The sequence below is a fragment of the Chelonoidis abingdonii genome, chromosome 1 (genome assembly GCF_003597395.2).
Source record: "Chelonoidis abingdonii isolate Lonesome George chromosome 1, CheloAbing_2.0, whole genome shotgun sequence".
Taxonomy (NCBI): domain Eukaryota; kingdom Metazoa; phylum Chordata; order Testudines; family Testudinidae; genus Chelonoidis; species Chelonoidis abingdonii.
The window spans coordinates 126,868,138-126,888,475 of record NC_133769.1 but is presented as its reverse complement, the minus strand read 5'-3'; the positions used below and the strand labels follow the sequence as shown (position 1 = coordinate 126,888,475).

The 20,338-nt window shown below is 40.2% G+C and overlaps 1 protein-coding gene across 1 annotated transcript in view; it reads left to right on the top strand.

Moving 5' to 3' along the window:
• ETNK1 (ethanolamine kinase 1) overlaps positions 1-8,172 on the top strand; it is a 55,522-nt gene extending 47,350 nt beyond the window's left edge. The window contains exon 8 of the mRNA XM_032798355.2: positions 454-8,172. Coding sequence (XP_032654246.1) covers positions 454-526 — 73 coding nt within the window. The 3' untranslated portion in view covers positions 527-8,172. The remainder of the gene's footprint in view (positions 1-453) is intronic.
• The last annotated feature ends 12,166 nt before the right edge of the window (positions 8,173-20,338 follow it).

Sequence of the window (20,338 nt, the reverse complement as noted above, 5' to 3'; positions counted from 1 at the left end):
AGAAAAATGTTTAAAATTGTCAAATGAATGTCCCTTGCAATGTGAAGAAGAACCTGTTAAGTTTATTATGACAAGATTGTGCATCTTTTTGGAAATTTTGCTGTAGCAGTTAAGATGTTAGCATAGATCATACTTAATATGACTCAGACTAGTAACTTGTGACTAAGCTGATGAAATACTATGTTAAGATCATACTTTGTTCACTTGAATGTGGTATTGAAACACACTGGACTAGTGAATCAGTCATAAGATTCTCAAATGTAAAAGACACTGGATAGTAACCAGTAGATGGCACAATAAACTAAACAAAAGCATCACATGATACTCCACAAAAGCATGTTGCTGTTGTGAAATTTTTCAATAAGATTTCAAGACTCTTGCCATAAACATGATCAGACTCTTAAGGAATTCTCTGCTCTTTGTAACTTTGTTTCAATTCTGTCCTTTTAATAGGTACGCAATTGTTCGTTTTAACCAGTATTTCAAAATGAAGCCAGAGGTCACAGCATTAAAGCTTCCCGAGTAATGAAGAACTTCAGTTATCCTCAAGTGGATAAGCGATCCTTAGAATCCTTTCTGAGAACAGATACCGAAAAAGCTAAACATTTTGTTTAAGTTCTGTAATGTTCACTTGGTTGTTTTGCTTTACAAATGATGCCTCTAAACAAGTCTTAATGTTAAATCTAATAAGAGCATACCTACTGTTGATATAGAATGGATTAGAAATTTGCTAAATCTATAAGACTGTAGAGATGGCAATTTAATCCTTACCTAAGTAATTTAACATATGTTGTATGTGATTTATTTATTATGAGTTTAACATGATTCCATTGTTGCTTTCATCAATTTCTATAAAGGTTGAGTTCAGGCAGTGAAACTGTTCTAAAGGATTTGTTTTTTCACAACTTATTTTATTAAAATGACGTTAACTTATATAAAGACTGTACATGGTCAGTAGAGAATCTTAATCTTTAACTGTATGCAAAAAAAGTAAATGAGCAGTGGTAATTTACTGTTGAAATGCCAATCACTGGTACCAAGTAATTGAGGGAAGGAAGCTGAGGATAAAAGCAGTTTTCCACATCACAGTACTTTACATTTTATAGCAAGGCCTATATACTTATTAGGGTTAAATATCAGCAATTTGACTTTCCTTCTGCTACTGTTACGTAGTAGAAATCTGAAGGCTTTATCGCCACCTGATTATTTAGGAACGTGCATAGTATCTGACAGGAAATGTACCAACCTTAACTTGTATGGGGGAGTTTCTTGTTTGTTACATTTTTCCATTTATTTTAAAGACCACTATTCTAAAATCTCAAGAAATTCCTTATGGAAGGGAATAAATCTTCAATTTTTTTAACTCTTCTGTGTTTTGAACTATATATATTACTGCAGCAGGATAGACTCTTGAGTTTAAAACAGTGAACATGAAATCCTGTTGCTCTTGGGAGCAAAACAGTACCACTTCAGTTAAAGGATACATTAATTTTAAACCTTTTTCCTTCCTTCCTCATCTTTCCAGCTTGGATTCTTGTCTTTAAATACTTAGGTCCAGTAGTTATAGATTCTGTTACATTTTCTGGCTTTCTTGCTGTACTAATGACAAAAATATTAGTCTTCAAAGTTCAAAGGATGTTCTTGAAATGTATGAGGTTTGAACAGTGGGGCTTTGATCATCCTCAATGTTTTTTAAAAAGCTATTATACCAAGAGTGGTTTGAAGTACAAAATGTGAATGGAAAAGAAAATGTTTACTTTGTGACTGTATGTTGAGAGAGAGGATGATGCTTTAAATTTTGGAAATTGCTGTGTCGTTGAGCAGTCAATCAATTCTGATTGTTACTCTGAAAAAACTTGCACTTTGGTCACTGAAGTGCCCACACGTACAAAGTCTGCGTGTATGCACGTACAGGATGTGCAAACACACACTCACCTTAGGAGTAGATTTTATGGGGAGCCAATTGCAGACTTGGCAAGAATATTTATTCAAAATTGCTTTATAGCATATTGTAAAATGCAAGTGGACTTTACAAAAGCATAGCTTGTTTCAGAATGCTTAAAGCAATGACATGGTTGAAAAACTTTCACCATATACACCATTTTAAATAGTGTTCTGTTATTTTACAAAAGCAAGTTTTATTCCTTAAAACTAGTTGGCATTCATCACCTGGTGGTTCCAACTGTGGATTTCTTACAATCAATCACATTCTTAAAATTTTAATATAAATGGATAAACTTTTCATAAAAAAGGCTTGAAAGTGAGTCAGTCTTATTTAGTACTTACTAAACTAGTTTGTTAAATTGGACAGATTCTTTTCATAGTCTAAATAAAACTGACTAACTGAAATGGCATTTCCTTCTGTAGCATTATCAAGGATGTTGCTAGAGCTCATGAAAGAGACAGACAGGGAACAGCTTTTTAATCTTTGTACCTAAAAAGCTTTCTCTTTGCTAAGAGTATTATTATTCTGCCACACTTACCCACATTTAGTAGTATCTTGGTCCATAAGTTGTCCCTTTAATTTCAGCAAGACATCTCTTGGAGTAAGGTGCTATATAGTGTCAATACCAGTGTTGGATCCTGAAAAAAATTATTTCAAAATAAAAACAACAAAAACCCCTTTCCTGATAAAGTGACAACTTAATTTCTGGTGGTGTTAACACATACATATTTGAGAGTGAGCTTTCAAAATTGTATTTTTAACCTGGTAAATTGGAACACTTACCACATCCCCCTTTCTAACTATCCCAAAGGGAACTGTTTTAAAATATATACAGCAGTGTCTGTTTATTCTGAAGTACAGTCCAGCTCTTATTAGCCCTAATTCTTTTCAAACTCTTTGGCTACTCAAGGGTGGTGTCCCATACTCTCTGATGAGAGAACCACAAGGTCCAAGGAAGCCCTGGTAGTTTGACCCAGAGAAAACAGCTGAATGAGAGCTTCTTGAGTAAAGTACTGGCTGAAAGAGGCTTGTTCATTCTGTGAGCAAAGAAACAGCTGTTTTTCGATTCCTATTGTGGGAAGCAGGACTTTACAAACAGGATGGCATCAAAGAAATACCAGATTACATCATCAATCTCTCCTATTGGAAACTGCCTGCTTGAACTTGAAAATTGGCTAACCATTCAGGTAAAAAGAGCGTGACACTGCAGATCATTCCTTCTGCAAGAGGGAGAGGGCAGACCTAGGGTGTCTCCTGTGCAGTTTACAAATTCCATTGCCTCCCTGCCCTAGTAGCTCTTCCTGTGCTGGTACTATTTCAGTTTGGAATTGTACTGTAATTTTTTTAAGGAGATGTTTGTTTATATAGTGCAGCTAACAATCTCTGCAGAGGAAAAGAAAGTAAGCTTTTTGTGACTGGATCTCAGCCTCAGTCATGTTGAGCTGCTAAATTCCACTGAACTCCTTTCACAGACCTCAAAAACACTTTGAGGCAAAGATATTATAAATACAGTAATCTTTGAGCCATTTTTAAGAAGCACGAGACTGATCACAAAGTTATAATAGGAGACTTTGCAGTATAGTAGAGACTTGCATTTTCATATTGCACATTTAAAATCCATTTTAGAAAATATGGCTGTGCAATGGCTTCCATTTAAGACTAGCATATGCGACAAACTTCAAATTCCTAGATCAGGTTGTTCATGAGAGATGTTATTAGGAAGTAGTTACTTTTTCCAAAATGAAATGCCAGTCACCTGGAGTCTCACACCTCAACAGTTTTATCCATAACTACTCAGAATTTCCTCTCCTTTAGAGGGTATCCTGCAAACATGTTCAAGTGGGAACTTGGGATGGCAGGGTGCAAACTTGAGTTTGTCACTGCAGATACCCTAACACCTAAACATGGGTGAACTATTGAAGCCTCAAAATAGGAAACTCCCATTTTGTTAATTCATTTCCTCATTCTTAGTAATTTGAGTCTATTTAAAAAGAAGGAAAATGTCTCCGAGCTCTAGAAACATCCATCGTGGCTTTGTGTTGCCAAGAAGATACTCTGTTGCCTTTCTGTTAAGCTAAAGGCTAGAATGCCAAAATTAATAACTTTTACTGTATAGTTAAACCTATATTGTAAATATAAAGAAGGTTGTTAGCAATGGCATTCATGCATGTGCAGCATCGGTCAATAGCCCATAGTGGCCTGGTTGCTTTTGTAAAGCAGAATTGTGTGAAATTTTTTTCTTCTGACACATTTCTACAATCAGACCGGGTTAATCCATGTCTGATTTAATAAGACACTTAAGCATCAGAGCTTTTTAAATAATAACCAATGTCATGTAATTTTAAACTCATTCATCTAGTGTTCTGCATTTGAAAAAGAAATTGTCAAACTGACTCACATTAAGCGGGTCTGACTGGATATGTATATACAACAGTGTAAATAATCATTTGTAAATTAATGTGAATTGTACCGTATCTTGCATTTATGGACTTGTGTATTGCATTGTACTCTCTCCTATTTTGTAGAAATTTTGATGTAAAGAGAAAGATCCAACTTTGTGTGTGCTGACTTTTTTGTTAAATTGACCATATTCAAGGCATCTGTGTTGTGTGATAATCACATTCATTACTTTTAATGGCGCATATTTATGTTTCATGTTAATAAGGTATCCATTATAGTCTACTGCCGCCATTGTCTTTCCATGTTTTTTTATGTTCCCTTGCTTTTGGGGATAAATGAATAGTAATACGCTTAGTTGTGGGGAAAAGCTATTCTAGTAACAAGGCAAATGAAAAATGCTAATTAGTGGTAAATGTATTGTCTTTCAACATAGGGAAACTGTGTTAAATCGGATACTCACATCTTAAACATTGTCATACATCACGTGTCATTGGCAGCCAATAGTATCTGCTGAACACACATGGAAGTTTTAAGTACACTTCTTTAAAACGTATTGTTGTTCCTGTGGTGAGAGAAGTTTAAGGGAACATGTAGACAAATTCCTAAATTAGAAGTTTCCAGTGTACATAAGCTGTGTAATGATAGGAGGATTAATTAGTGTTGTGCAACTGTGTATGTATAATAAAAGGCCAAATCATTAATATACTTGTATCAGTTTCCAGAATGCTACAGTAGCTAAGGTACCAATTAACTAGTAGCCCATTCATATTTATGGAAATGTGTCCGCTGGGTACATTCTTCCACCAAATCCTTTCCAAGCCTAGATGGATAAAATACAGGACTAGTACACAACTTTCTCTCTCAATGTACAAGCAGCCTTTCCTGGACTTGTAGTTAAATTAAACAGTTTATTGATGTCTTGCATGCGAGTTGAACAAAAGCAATAGTTTGAAGCAGACTTGGTACCACTTTTAATAAAATAATCAGCTGTTGATGCCAGTATTTCAACTTTGAAGGGAAGTTATGGCAACCTACAGGTATCTTGGTTCCCTTTGAGTGCTTACTGTAATCTATTAACTGAATTCCCTTGGACAGTAATTCCTTTTTTCTTGATGCAGTATCCTTTCACTGTTTGCAAGCCAGAACTAGTCCCATCAAACTTAGCCTTATTCAAATAATTAATGGCCATTGTATGCACCATACAAAGAAATAAAGACTTTAGTATCATAATCAGTTTCTGGTTTAGGCAGTCCCCTGGAGATTAGAGAATTAACCTCAGAAGTGAAGTGTAAAGTTCTGTACACCAGCTTCTCCAAACATCTTGTTATATACAAACTGCAATCTGTCTTATTTTTAAACTAAGTTCTTTAGCTAGCTACAGTGAAAACAGAAGAGCTTTGAGCCTCTTGCCACTGCTATGTGTAATAGATTTGCTGGAAAACATTGGTACATAAAATATGGAAGGTAGGAGTATTCAAATATTTTGGTTGTCAAGTTCACAAACACATCTTGGTGCAAGTCTTCTATCCTGTTTATCAAATAGAAATATACCAGACAGAAGACACACACACTTAAAAGGTATATATGTTAATATTGTATAGGATCTTCAATGTTGCTCTTTGATGGTAATTAGATCCCAAAGACCTAAGTGTCAAAAGGTCAATGTTGGAGGGGAAGGGAATAAATATAGGAAAGAGGAAATAATCCAATTGAAGCACGTGTTTAGACTTCTGTTTTTTGACCTTCTTATACTTAGGCAGTTTATTGATTGGATCAGCTTATAAAGGAAAGGGAGTTCATTTCAGCATGATGAAGTCTGGATTTCTTTAAGAAGGTAGTTGGTGGTTAAGAGACGTTAAAGTATACCCTTATTTCCTTCCCACCAAAACAACTTAAAAAAAAAAATAGACATAGTCACGAAATAAAACAGCAATTTCCTGGTAAAACCTTCATTTTTTGTACCAGTTGGAATGTAATTCCTTTTGTTGGGGAAGCTTGTTTTGAAGGCTGTCAGGAAGGTTGGCTGCATCCTACCTGGCTGTGAATTTGAGTTGGGTTCTTCAGTGGGTTTTAATGTTTTGTATTTTGATTAATGGGTTCTTAGATGCTTTTTTGTTAAAGGCTCTTAAAAATGTACCAATTTAGTACTTGCAAAGTTAGCACCTAGTCCTATGCCATTCCTCATACCATGCAGGATGTAATTACAGTTGCTGAACAGTAAGAGTTGAATCATATTTCCAGAGATTCTAGTGCTGGTGGTGTGCATTATCAAAGTGAATTTTTTTTATACATTTGCTACTGTGGATTTGCTAGTTATGAAGGATTTGACAAAAGGCTGACCGTGTTCTTGTGCCATATAGGTGTTCCTTTTGCTAACTGCACAGCTAGAATGAGGGAGGCTCTTCAAGGTGGTAGAACCGCACAAGTCCAGAGGGTACATGACTGACTTTGTAGCCTATAGACCTCTGGAATGGAAAAGAAAATGTGTAAATTGCTTTCAAGTGCCAGTGGTGTGGTGCTGCTCTAGTGGTGTGATGAGACTGGAAATTCCATTGTCTGACTTCAAGTGGCTTTACCAAATGAGCTGTTTGTGTAGTTTTTCAGTTTCCTAGTTAGAGTAACAGAGGGAATCTTCTAAAACTGTATTGTATTGTATTTTTGTCTGTGCACAGTTGGCTAGTTTGCATAATATGAAGTATTTGGTTCTTTAAAATGCTGAATAGTCTAGAAGATACTCTTACTTCAGATGCTTTAATAATAGCTTCTTTCACTATTAAGAGAAAAGTTGATTGAAAAGAGTCCTGTAGTGTCAGAGGAATGGTATGAGCACAGGACTGAGAGCCGTGAATACCACCTAATTCAGGAATTGATACTGGTTCCCTTTGTGACCTTTGAAAGCTGTTTAGCTTTTCTGCCTTAGTGTCCTCATCTTGTAAAAATGGAGAAGAATTTACATCTCCCATGGATGGTGTAAGCATTAACTTAATGTTTGCAAAATGATAGGAGTTGTGGTTTCATGTAATGCCCCGACCATTTTTGTTTAAAAATCACTTATCTTTATATGTATATACATATTTTTTTCACACAACTGGGGAGAAACGCACACAAAATAAAATGTGAAACTGACTTACAGGGGGTGAAAGTGTAAATTACCAAACGCAATATTATCAAATGCACAAAATAAACTGGAAAACAAAAATTATAATTTTAGTTGTTTACTTCTGATAGCTGTGAAATCTTCAGTCAGAAGTGTGTGTTTTGTTGTTGTTGTTGCAATGACCCTTCTTTCATTTGTGTATCTCAGATACAGTCTGTGGTAGTGTAACGCAGTGTTGTACATAAGAGCTTTGATTAGTCTCAGCACTGTGAGAATGTATCAGTATCTTAAACAAATATAACTTGAAGTAGATTTGTTGGTTCACAAATTTGTATTAGCCAGCTATCCAAAGCCCTGTAACACTTGCAAAGATAGGACTATGGGATAATAGGAATACTTTCCAATGTCATTTCATTGTGCCACAACATTTTTTCATTGTTTTCTCATTTTTAGGTTTCTGTTAAGTCATAAGTCCTGCGAATAAAATGCTCCCAATCTTTAAAAAAAAAAACAAAAAAAAACCAATTTTTTGTCATGGAGTTAACATATGTTCTGTTCATTCATCAGTTTTCACTGGAGTGAACTGTTTCTTTTGAATGAAACATTGTTGGAGCTGTTTATAATAAAGGCCTTCTACCATTGATTAATTGAAGGAATGTATCTTTCAAAGATTTATATTGTGTAAATAATTTAAAACTGGTTGTAACAATAAAGCTGGTTTCTAACTGCATTATTAGCATATATTTTGATTTTGCTTCTCATTTGAGCTACCGCATGCTGCTATCTTTAACTATTGTCGAGGCTACATATTTCTATTATGAACACCTATTTTCAGGTGTTCATGACTCATCTGGAAATAAAAATTCCGTGGGGCTGGTACTTGGCTTACAAAAACTATAAGCCTATTAACATTTTTATTTTACAAATTAAACATTGCTAGGGCCATTAACCAGTACATGTTTTAAAAGGGGGAGGGAGTGGAGAAGGTATGAATGGACCACGTAACTTCCGCTGCTGCTAATAGCAGTAGAGCAACTGACTAGTGCACATACAATAGTTAACTACCTTCCAAGAAACATGCTGTAGATTTTACTATGCATATTTAGGGCTGGATTATCACCAAAAAAATCAGACCCATGTTAAATCCCCTTTGATATCTGTAGGGATTACTACCCAAACTGATGACACAATCTTGGCCCTTTGTGTTCTGAGGCTCTAATAGCGATTGACATTAAATGCAGCTTGACATCATCTTACTGGAGAGGCATCCCCTCACACACCAGATAACACCCTGTCATTGTTCCATCCTAAAAATGGGGCATGATTTTTTTTCAGTTGTGGCCAAATTATTTATATCAAACTCTCTGCAATGAGCATATGCGGTTGGGGGGGGAATATTCCTTTAGCCAAATTCTGCCATCTATGTTGTACATGCAGTGCCAACTGCTGTCAATGGGATTTATATTTAGAATAAGATTGAAGAGGGAAACATTTTGTCCTCTGATTAGATGCATGTACATTTGAAATAATGTCTGAGACTTCCTATCTATAGCCAATAGGAGGAGATATAAAAAACAGATGAGTCTTTAAAAAAAAAAAAAAAAAAAAGTGCAAATGCAAAGTCCAGTATTTGAGCTGTGTGTATGACCCTACGGTGGACACTAAACTTAATTTAAATGTATATTTTATTCTATTTGCCCTTCTTCATCTGATCTCAAAAAGAACATTAACTCTCAGAATATTTCTTTGAACTAGGAAAGTAGTGGTAGTATGTTCACACTAGTGAATGCTATCGTTGCAACTGCACCCATTGTACAATGGGCTTAACACGTAGAGAGAATTGTTTAATGTTCTGAAATGCAATTTGCAAATCAGTGACAGGAATACAATAAAGGAGTGCTGCCTAACCGTTCTCACATGACAGTGAATTTCCCCTCATCTTTTACAATAATAATGCTCATGGTAATAAATACTCAGAAGTAAATGGTTTTAGATTATCAACTGTGTCAGCTTCACTTGGGCCTTTATTGACCTGAACAAACCATTTACTACCTCCAGTTCTTTGCTGCAAATGTAGTGACATTGCAGTTTCCTAGTGGGTAACTTTTATAAATGCTGAACATTTTATTCTAACTAGTATAAACTATTAACTTTAGTTTTAAGTTTATTATGTTTAATAATAAACTTAAGTATTAGAGTTAAATCTACACATGAAAGGGCTTTATGAAATCAGTAACTGATTTTTTTTTTCTCTCCTCTGGAATCCTCATGGCTTTCTATAATCCTTCAGTTGTGCCTTGTCTTCTATTGACTTCCATGATTTTAATAAAAGTGAGTTTCATTGTGGACCAGAGGAAACTTTAAAAATCTGCTAGAATGAGGGCCCATTTCTGCAGAGCAGGCCTTCCCCAAACTTGTGTCTTAGGCCTGGTCTACACTATGAGTTTAGGTCAAATTTAGCAGAGTTAAATCGAATTAACCCTGCACCCATCCACACAACGAAGCCATTTACTTTGACATAAAGGGCTCTTAAAATCGATTTCTGTACTCCTCCCCGATGAGGGGACTAGCGCTGAAATCAACATTGCCAGTTCGAATTAGTTAGTGTGGACTCAGTTTGATGGTATTGGCTTCCAAGAGCTATCCCACAGTGCACCACTGTGACCGCTCTGGACAGCAGTCTGAACTCAGATGCACTGGCCAAGTAAACAGGAAAAGCCCTGCAAACTTTTGAATTTCATTTCCTGTTTGCCCAGTGTGGACAGCTCATCAACACAGGTAACCATGCAGTCCGAGAATCAAGCTCCAGCATGGACCGTAGGGGTGGTACTGGATCTGATAGCTGTATGGGGAGACAATTCCGTGCTAGTAGAACTACTTTCCAAAAGATGAAATGCCAAAACATTTGAAAAAATCTCCAAGGCCATGATGGAGAAAGGCCACAACAAGGACTCAATACAGTGCCACGTGACAGTTAAGGAGCTCAGACAAGCCTACCAGAAAACCAAAGAAGCAAACGGATTCTCCGGGACAGAGCCACAGACATGCTGCTTCTACACTGAGCTGCATGCAATTTTAGGGGGGACCGCCACCACTACCCCACCCCTGACCGTGGATTCTGAGGAGGGGGTAATCTTAGCCATGGCTGAGGATTAGGCGGACGGGGAAGATGAGGAGGAGGAGGAGCTTGAGGAGAGCGCACAACACACTGTTCTCCCCAACAGCCAGGATCTTTTTCTCACCCTGACTGAAATAGCCTCCTAAGGTGGTATCCCAGACCATGAAGCCGCAGAAGGGACCTCTGGTGAGTGTACCTTTGTAAATGTAAAACACGGTTTAAAAGCAAGCGTTTTTTAATGATTGATTTGCCCTGAGGACTTGAGATGCATTTGCGGCCAGTACAGCTTATGGTATAAGTCTGTTAACGTGTCGTGGGATGGAGCCGAAATCCTCCAGGACATTTCCATGAAGTTGTCCTGGAGGTTACTCCAAAAGCCTTTGCAGAAGGTTGTCGAGAGAGCAGCTTATTCCGGCCTCCATGGTGGTACACTTACCACACCATGCTAGTTAGCAAGTAATCTTGGTATCAGTGCATGACCAAAGCTGGCACGCATATGGTCCTGTGTTTGCTGGCATTCAAGCAAACATCTTTATCTCGCTTGTTATTCCTCAGGAGGTGATATTGGTTCACGGTAACCTGGTTGAAATACGGGAATTTAATTAGGACAACATTCAGAGGTGGCCGTTCCTACTGGGCTGTTTGCCTGTGGCTGGAAAGAAATCCTCCCAGTTGCCAAGGCGGTGGGGAGGGAAGGGGCTTGGCGCTGAGCTTGTTCACGTTTGGCTAGTAGGGATCTTCCTGATGCCGCACGTCGGTGTGGGGAAGGGGTAAAGCGATCATCTCAGAGAATTGGATGGGGAGGAGTTACTTTGGTTTCTTGCTGCTGCACGTGAACAAGAAAACCGCAGCACTCACAGGCTTTGCTTGGATGGGAAAGGAAATCGCTGCTTTATGAAGGTTGCAGAAGCTAAAAGACTATGGCTTACCATGGGCCGCATGCAAGCCGAATCTGTTGCCTGGACCTGCGTCTGTGATCTCTAACACCAAAGCCACAGGCAGTCAATATTAAGATGCAAAATGTGACTTGTACCGAATCACATGTGCTATGTAATGTGAATAGTGTTGTTCACCGTAAAAGAGTATACCCATTGTTCTATAAAATGTATCTTTTTTAAATATTCTCTTTCTTTTTCCCTCCACAGCTGCAAATTTTTTAAGCTTCCCTCCTCCGTCCCGAAGGCTATCTCAGATTAGGCGGCGAAAAAACTGCCCGCGCCAATGAAAGAGCTCATCTGAATGAGTGGAAGGACACAGTATCACAGTAGAGGAAAGCGGCATTGACCACAAGGACAGGAGGGACGTTGAGATGAAAGGTAGTGGCAGGAGAATCAGAGAATCAGATGCAATGCTGGCGTACTGTGGATCAAATGGACATCCTCTGCGTCTGGTGGAGCTCCAGGAAGGCAACGGATCACAGTGGTGTCCTGCAGCTCTCTGTTTTAACCACCCTCCCCAAGTTCCATAGCCTTCTCACAGATGCCAGGAACGTGGAGGAGGACAGGGCGGCTCTAGCCATTTTGCTGCCCCAAGCACGCAGCACACCGCGGGGGGCGCTCTGCTGCTCTTCTGTTCCCGCGGCTCCAGTGGACCTGCTGCAGGCTCCTGTGGATGCTCCACCGGAGCCATGGGACCCAGCGGACCTCCACAGCACATCTCGGGAGGTCCACCGGAGCCACCCACCACCCTCCCAGCGACCAGCAGAGCTCCCACCATGTCGTACCGCCCCAAGCACGTGCTTAGCGTGCTGGGGCCTGGAGCCGGCCCTGGAGGAGGAGGCTCCGGGGACCCAAACACTCCACTCCAGTGGACAGCACAAGCAACAGAAGGCTGTCATTCAGCAAGTTTTGAAGTGGCCTTTTCCTTCCTTCCTTCTCTCACACCCCACCCAGGCTACCTTGTCAGTTCTCTCCCTATTTTTATAATCAATTAATAAAGAATACATGGTTTTTAAATGATAGTGACTTTATTTTCTTTGCAAACAAGCTGTGATTGAAGGGGGGAGGGTGGGTGGTTTACAGGGAATAGTCAACCCCGGGGGCAGGTTTCCATCAAAGAGAAACAAACAGAACTTTCAAACCACAGCCTGGCCAGTCATGAAACTGGTTTTCAAAGCTTCTGTGATGCGAAGCGCTTCCTGGTGTGCTCTTCTAATCTCCCTGGTGTCTGGCTGAGGATAATCAGGGGACAGCTGATTTGCCTCAACTTCCTACACTGCCATAAATGTTTCCCCTTACTCTCACAGAGATTGTGGAGCACACAGCAAGCAGCAATAACAATGGGAATATTGGTTTTGCTGAGGTCTGAGCGAGTCAGTAAAGTGCGCCAGTGACCCATTAAACATCCAAATGCACATTCTACCACCATTCTGCACTTGCTCAGCCTACAGTTGAACAGCTCCTGACTACTGTCCAGGCTGCCTGTGTATGGCTTCGTGAGCTATGGCATTAAGGTTGGCTGGGTCCCCAAGGATAACTATAGGCATATCAACATCCCCAACAGTTATTTTCTGGTCTGGGAAGTAAATCCCTTGCTGCAGCTCTTTAAACAGACTAGTGTTCCTGAAGACGCGAGCATCATGAACCCTTCCTGCCCATCCCACGTTGATGTTGGTGAAACGTCCCTTGTGATCCACCAATGCTTGCAGCACCATTGAAAAGTACCTCTTGTGGTTTATGTACTGGCTGCCCTGATGGTCCAGTGCCAAGATAGGGATATGCGTTCCATCTATCGCCCCACCACAGTTAGGGAATCCCATTGCAGCAAAGCCATCCACTATGACCTGCACGTTTCCCAGAGTCACAACCTTTCATAGCAGCAGCTCGGTGATTGCTTTGGCTACTTGCATCATAGCAGCCACCACAGTAGATTTTCCCACTCCAAATTGATTCCTGACTGACTGGTAATTGTCTGGCGTTGCAAGCTTGCACAGGGCTATCACCACTCACTTGTGAACTGTGAGGGCTGCTCTCATCTTGGTATTCTGGCACTTCAGGGCAGGGGAAAGACAGTCACAAAGTTCCATGGAAGTGCTCCTTACGCACGTGATAGTTTTGCAGCCACTAGGAATCTTCCCACACCTGCAACACTGTGCAGTCCCACCAGTCTGTGCTTGTTTCCTGGGCCCAGAATCGGCATTCTATGGCATGAACCCGCCCCATTAACACCATGATCTCCAAAGTGCCGGCGCCCGCACTTTAAGAGAATTCTGTGTCCATGTCCTCATCACTGTCATTGCCGCGCTGCTGTTGCTGCCTCCTCACCTGGTTTTCCAGATTCTGGTTCAGCATAAACTGCACAATAATGGGCAAGGTGTTTACAATGTTCTTGACTGCTGCGTTGAGCTGAGCGGGCTCCATGCTTGCCATGGTATGGTGTCTGCACTGAAAAAAGATGTGAAACGGTTGTCTGCCGTTGCTCTGATGGAGGGAAGGGCAACTGATGACATGGCTTATAGGCAATTAAAATCCACAAAGACAGAATCACCACCTCAACGACTGAACTCAAAAGCCTGGAGTTAGCAGGCTGTTGATTTCACGGGGGGGGGACGGGGACCAAATGAATACAAAACAAATCTGGTCTATTTCTTGTTTTGATCTACTCCATCTATCTTTTACATCTTCGGCTGGTAGTAGACAGTGCAGTATGATTACTAGCCATCATCATTTCCTGGGTGCTTGGCAGAAGATGGGAAATGACTTGGCTGAGTCACTCCCATCTCTGTATGGTGAGAATGGCTTTCAGTCCTAATGCACCATCTGCTGCCAAAAGGCAATAAGCTGCAGCTGTGTAGCAATACAGTCCCATGTCTGCCAGCACCCAGGAGACATGGTGATGGTCAGCTGTGCGGGCTGCATGCTTGCCGTGCTATGGCGTCTGCACAGGTAACCCAGGAAAAAAGACGTGAAACGGTTGTCTGCTGTTGATTTCATGGGGGAAGGGGGGGCTGATGACAGGTACCCAGAACCACCCGCCACAATGCTTTTTGCCCCATCAGGCACTGGGATCTCAACCCAGAATTTCAATGGGTGGTGAAGACTGCAGGAACTATGGGATAGCTATGGGATAGCTACCCACAGTGCAACACTCCGGAAGTTGACGCTGGCCTTGGTACTATAGACACATACCACCAATTAATGTGCTTAGTTTGGCCACATGCACTCGACTTTATACCATCTGTTGCCAAAAATCGAGTTCTGTAAAATCAAAGTAATCCCGTAGTGTAGACCTACCCTTAGGTGCACACAAAATGCAGGAGCCCTTAATGAGCCAAAAGTTGGGGGAGGTACCTTGATAAAGGTACAGTGTGGGGGCAGTTCAGTTAGTAACTGCTGTGATCTGTGTGATAAAGTGATATGAATAGGGCACAATGTCAAAAGATTTTTGTAACACTAAGGATTTTCCTTGAGAGGATGAAGCTTTTTTTGTTCTGTTTGAGGGGGAGAGCAGAGGGACTTATACTAGATTTTATATTCAAAATTTAAACGGGATATTTACAAAACGTTTGGGCAGCTATGGCAAAAAATAAAAGTAAAAAACCCTTCATTTGCTATTTTGCAGAACTGCTCCCTAATTGTATTCAGAGCCATCTATTTGAGTGATAAATGAGCTGACATACTGTTTAACTTCTGTTAGCACAGCAGAATCAGTGCAGCTACAGCAGAGTGAGCTGGAATCTGTTTGCTTTGTGCATCAGCAGACATACGAAGATTTCATTTCAGAATCAATATCTATTACTGGGGATGAAGTAGGAACTCTTAAAACATTCCCCACAGCTTGGTTTAGCAGCACTGGCATTTAGGGAGAGAAATCTTTTTAGTTGTAAACTAGCACTCAGGCAGTAAGCATGGACTCCATTTTCTGTGCAGCTCTTTTATAGCTCTTTTGGATGAGACCATAATCATCTATATCCTTCCTGCTATGTATGAACAATGGAACTCTTAATAAAAGAAAGGGATTACACCTAAGTTTTTTCCTCCCTGGCTCCTGAGTTTGTTGCATTCTCCATCTGCCTGCCCTTTGTCCCAGCAGAAGCTTTCTCTGTACTATGCAAATAAAGATTCTTGTCTGGTTTTGGAGCCTTTGGGATGAAAATTTCTACACTTATTTTTTCACAAAGCCCTCAAATGTCAGGCAACTCCCCGTAATGTTTAAGCACTTGAAACAGGGCAGGAGAAGGACACAGTTCTCTCCCTCTCTAAATAGTTTGGTTTATAACAGCCCTTATTTTAAACCCACTATTTTCTTCAAGAGCCTTTTTTCTCCTTGCCATTGAAGCTGATGGCATTTGAGAGAGCAAACGCCAGCACTAACCCACAGGTGGCAATGGAGCTGTAGTTGGTGTGTCTCATTGTTCCAGTCGCTTTCTAACCCAGCCTATTTTTGCAATACAGCATGTCCCACATTGTGTTAACAGGAAAAGGTACTCTTTTATCTCTCAACAAGTTGCTGCCAAGATCTGTAATTGCCTTGCTCTTAATGTTGCGTAACTGTTAGCAAGACTTGAGCCAAGCATTAATGAATTTCACCAGAACTTCATTTTTTAATGAGCATCATTAATCGTTAGTCATGCATGCTATAACCTACACTTTTCTAAAGTGAGGGTTTGCCAATTGTGCTGCACTATAAAAACAGCAGCATATTCTCTCCCTCTCCCCGCAATATTCTCTCAATAAAACAACAAAAAAGGCTATGTAAAGAGGGAAACTAACCAGTTACTTGACCTTTTAAATACTTGAGATTCTCTTCTAAAAGTTGGCCCGATGCCTCAGCCTCCTAGCAGCTGCTGCCCTGTTTTCCCTTTGGGCTGTATCTATAGTACAGTTGAGTGAGCTGGTCTGGGCCTAATAACACACTGTTTAGGCTTGCTGCAAGGCAGGGTTTTGGCTCAGCCAATTAAAGAGGAGCCATTCCGCTCGCCTGACCTCCAACACGAGCCTTCATGCGTTTTTAAAGCTGCACCTTTTTCAGGTTCTGAAATGGTTGAATAACTTTATTTTTGTAAAGCATTTTTGCATTTCTGGGTTCTGAAGCTGGGGGTGTCAAAACACAGAAGGTCTGTTCTCCAGCCCAATTATCCACACCCTAGTACATTCAGAAAAGCTCCCTGCCCATGAATGATTATCAGTAACAGATCATCTGAGGTTCACCCCTAACTACCCTGTAACCTACTGTTAGTTTGTCTATATGAACATGTTAACTTTGTGATATGGGTTTGACTGTCAATGCTACTTGAGTATCAGAGGGGTAGCCGTGTTAGTTTGGATCTGTAAAAGCGGCGAAGAGTCCTGTGGCATCTTATAGACTAGCAGACATATTGGAGCTTGAGCTTTCGTGGGTGAATATGTCTGTTAGTCTATAAGATGCTGCAGGACTCTTTACTAATGCTAATTGAGAAACTTTTAGAACAAAAGCCTTGCTCTTCCATGATATACATGGGATTTGGCATGATAAACCAAATCAGTGACCCACTCTGTATGATATCCTCTCAGATAGTGGCTGGTGCCCATGATTTCAGAAGGTTAAAACAAACAAAACTACCTTTAATGAACCTATCTAACTACAATGCTCCACAGCGAGGAAAAAAATCCGTCCCTCTTGACTTTCTGCATCTTATATGCTGACTCAGGAGACTTTATTCCCTTCATTTTTGCCTTTGTAACTACAAATGTTGGTCAACTGGTTTAGCTGCTGGCTTAGGGAAGGCATATGTAGAAGGGAGCTTGCCTTCCTATCCTGGGCAGCAACATCCCCACAGGAATGGGGTGAAGAAAAAGGAAAAGTGAACCTTTGTGAGAAATGGAGATGCTGCTCTCTAACGAAGAAAGAAGACCTAAGGAGAGTGTAGTGAGAAAAGAGTAGATGGAAAAGAAAGAGAAGAGAAATTTGCACAAAGATTAAAAGAATGAGTCAGAGGAAAAAAGGATGGGGGTGGGATGACCAGATGTCCTGATTTTATGGGGACAGTCTGGATATTTGAGGCTTTGTTATCTATGGGTACCTATTATCCCTCAGCCCCGTCCTGATTTTTCACACTTGCTCTCTGGTCACCCTAGGTGGGGGGAAATTAATAAATGAACTAAATTATTTATTTAACATTAATAAATTTCATGGTGGTTCCCTGGGTTACATTCTCAAAGTTACTAATGATTTTGGGTACCCTGCTGTCTGGGTGCTTTGATGCTTTGATGTTCAGAAAGTGCTGACAACCCACTGAATATTAACATGTCCTGAATTGGGCACCCAAAAATGGTAGCCACTTGGGAAGATGTCCCTTTATCTCTAAATGTTGGGGACAGAGAAGCCTCTGGATTTTGGCACTTGTTACACTAATACTTCTGGCTACCCAGGATTCTATAGTTTAGGTTATTTTTGCATTTTTCCTTCACATTTTTAAAGTTCTTACTGGAATGTGCCTCAAAATTTCTGCAGGATAACCCCATGTTTAATTACAGAACTGCCCATTAAATAAAAACCAGACACTGGTATTTATGCTCTGTAGTAAAAGATTGGTGTGAGCCTGAAGATTTCCATTCAACCTCGCCAACTGGACATTACTTATTTAAAATGATGTCAGTTATGTTTGGAGGGCGATGGGGAAAGGCAACAAACACATACCAGTAAGCGCCACGTGAAAAGTTTGAAGGCAAACCAAGAGTATTTGGGGCAAGGCCCATCAGAATCAGCAGGAGGCATACCACCGATTTCAGTGGATTGTGGATCAGGATGGGTGGTAGAGATTACAATGAAGTGCTGGTTAACGCATATTCGGTTTTAGTGGGGCAGTAAATATTTCCTGTCACTGTCTAGTCCATGTCACTGAGTCCTTGAAGAGGGAGGTGGGAGAAGGGAGCTGGGGGAGGAGGCTGAGTAATTCAGATTAAAAGAAAAATAAATGAAATGCAGCACTAAATTGATGAGATCAAGGACAGTGTAATCATCTGTCATGTCAGGCTTTCTGAAAGGAGTGTCTTACAGTAGCCTGATTTATGGCTACTTCACTTTAAAAGTCATATGCTTGTGTTAGGAGGTTGCAAATTGAAAAGTACTTTAAGTGCCAGAAATATGCAATACGTTAAATTTTACTTGAGTGATTTCATTTCAGTTCTCAGTAGGGAAATATTCATATATTTTTTCTTGACATTGCCAGACTGAATGGGGATATTTTTCTTGATTCACACACACCTTTGCACTGTTAACAAATATGTATGCCAGGTTGCCTGCATTAAATAGCTGGCATACACCTTTGTTTGCTCAGAAAGGCAGAGCAGGGGCATGAACATGGTCTCCACTCCCAGGGGAATGCCCTATCCTATCAGATTATTGAGGTTCTCTGGAATGTTTCTCTTTTTGTTTTTGTGAAATGTTTTTTAAAGTTCTCAGTTTCATTCTCCATCAGAATGAAATAAATTTTGAAACCTTGAATTTTTTTTTTTTTTTTTTTTTTACACAAATAGAGCTGTTTTTATCTGGCCAGCCCTACCCAGATGTCCTGAGTCCCACTCCAGTGCCCTAACCACAAGCATTTATACTAATAATAATTTCTGCTGAAAGTTGTGAAGCTTTCAGGATTCATGGACAGTTAGATGCATATTTGCTGATCGTCCTCCTAGCCCCTTTTGCAGCAGCATCATGCTGGTTGCTCATGTTCAGTTGTTGGTCCGCTATGACCCTTCAATCCTTTTTAGAGTCACTGCTGTCCAGGATACAGTCCCTCATTCTGTCGATAAGACCTGCATTCTTTGTTCCTATATGTACGTCCTAGCACTTGACTCTGTTACAACGCATTTTGTTTGAGTGGGCTCACTTATCAAGCAATCCAGATACATTTGTATAACTGCCTTGCCCTCATAATTATTTACCACTCTGCCAGTGTTGGTGTCATCTTCAAATTTTATTAGCAGTGATTTTAGATTTACGTCCAGATCACTGGTGAAAATTCTGTATGGCATCAGGCCTTGAACTGATAACACTACGATCACCTCCATTTGATGATGATTCCCCATCAACAAGTACTTCTGAGATTTGTCACTTAGCCAGTTCTTAATGAGAGCCAGCCAAATAAATGTTGACTGAACCATTTTCCATTGAAAAATGCAGCTTAGCTAACTTTGAAATGTTTTGCAAAGATGTGTTGATTGTTATAATAAAGAAATTAAAATTAAAAGCCTCATCTTCAGCTGATGTTAATTAGCAAAGATCTAGTGAAATGGATGGAGACATGCTGATTTACACCACCTGAGGATCTGACTCCAAAACTTTGCTGCCTCCATTTTGGCCTTTATTGAGGAACTTAGGTACCAGGGCTAGTGCATAAGAATCTGAATGGAATTGGATAGAAGAAGCAAAAATATGGATCTGCACTGATCTGTCGATCAGTCCACAGACTGGCTTTATATATAGGACCATATAATGCTCTGTTCCAAGCAGCACATCCTAACCTTGTCAGCAATTTAAAAATAGGGCTTCAGCCATAACTCTGTATTTTCTTGCATTTTCTGGCTGAAGTGTAGGTTCTTTATTTCAATGTTTCTCTATTCCCGCCGCCCTTGTGCAGGGTGGTTTAATATCTGCACATGCCCAAGCAAATAATGCCATTGTTCAGTCAGCATAAGATGGTGGCATTCCAAATCCATCACTGCACAGCTGGTGCTGGCAGTCTTACTACATGTAGTCAGCATTAAAGGCACCACAGCCTTCTCTTTTCCTGCTCGTATAGAATGGTCCCAGTAACCACTAGCAAATCAGGCTAAACTGACCACAGAATTATTGATTTTCC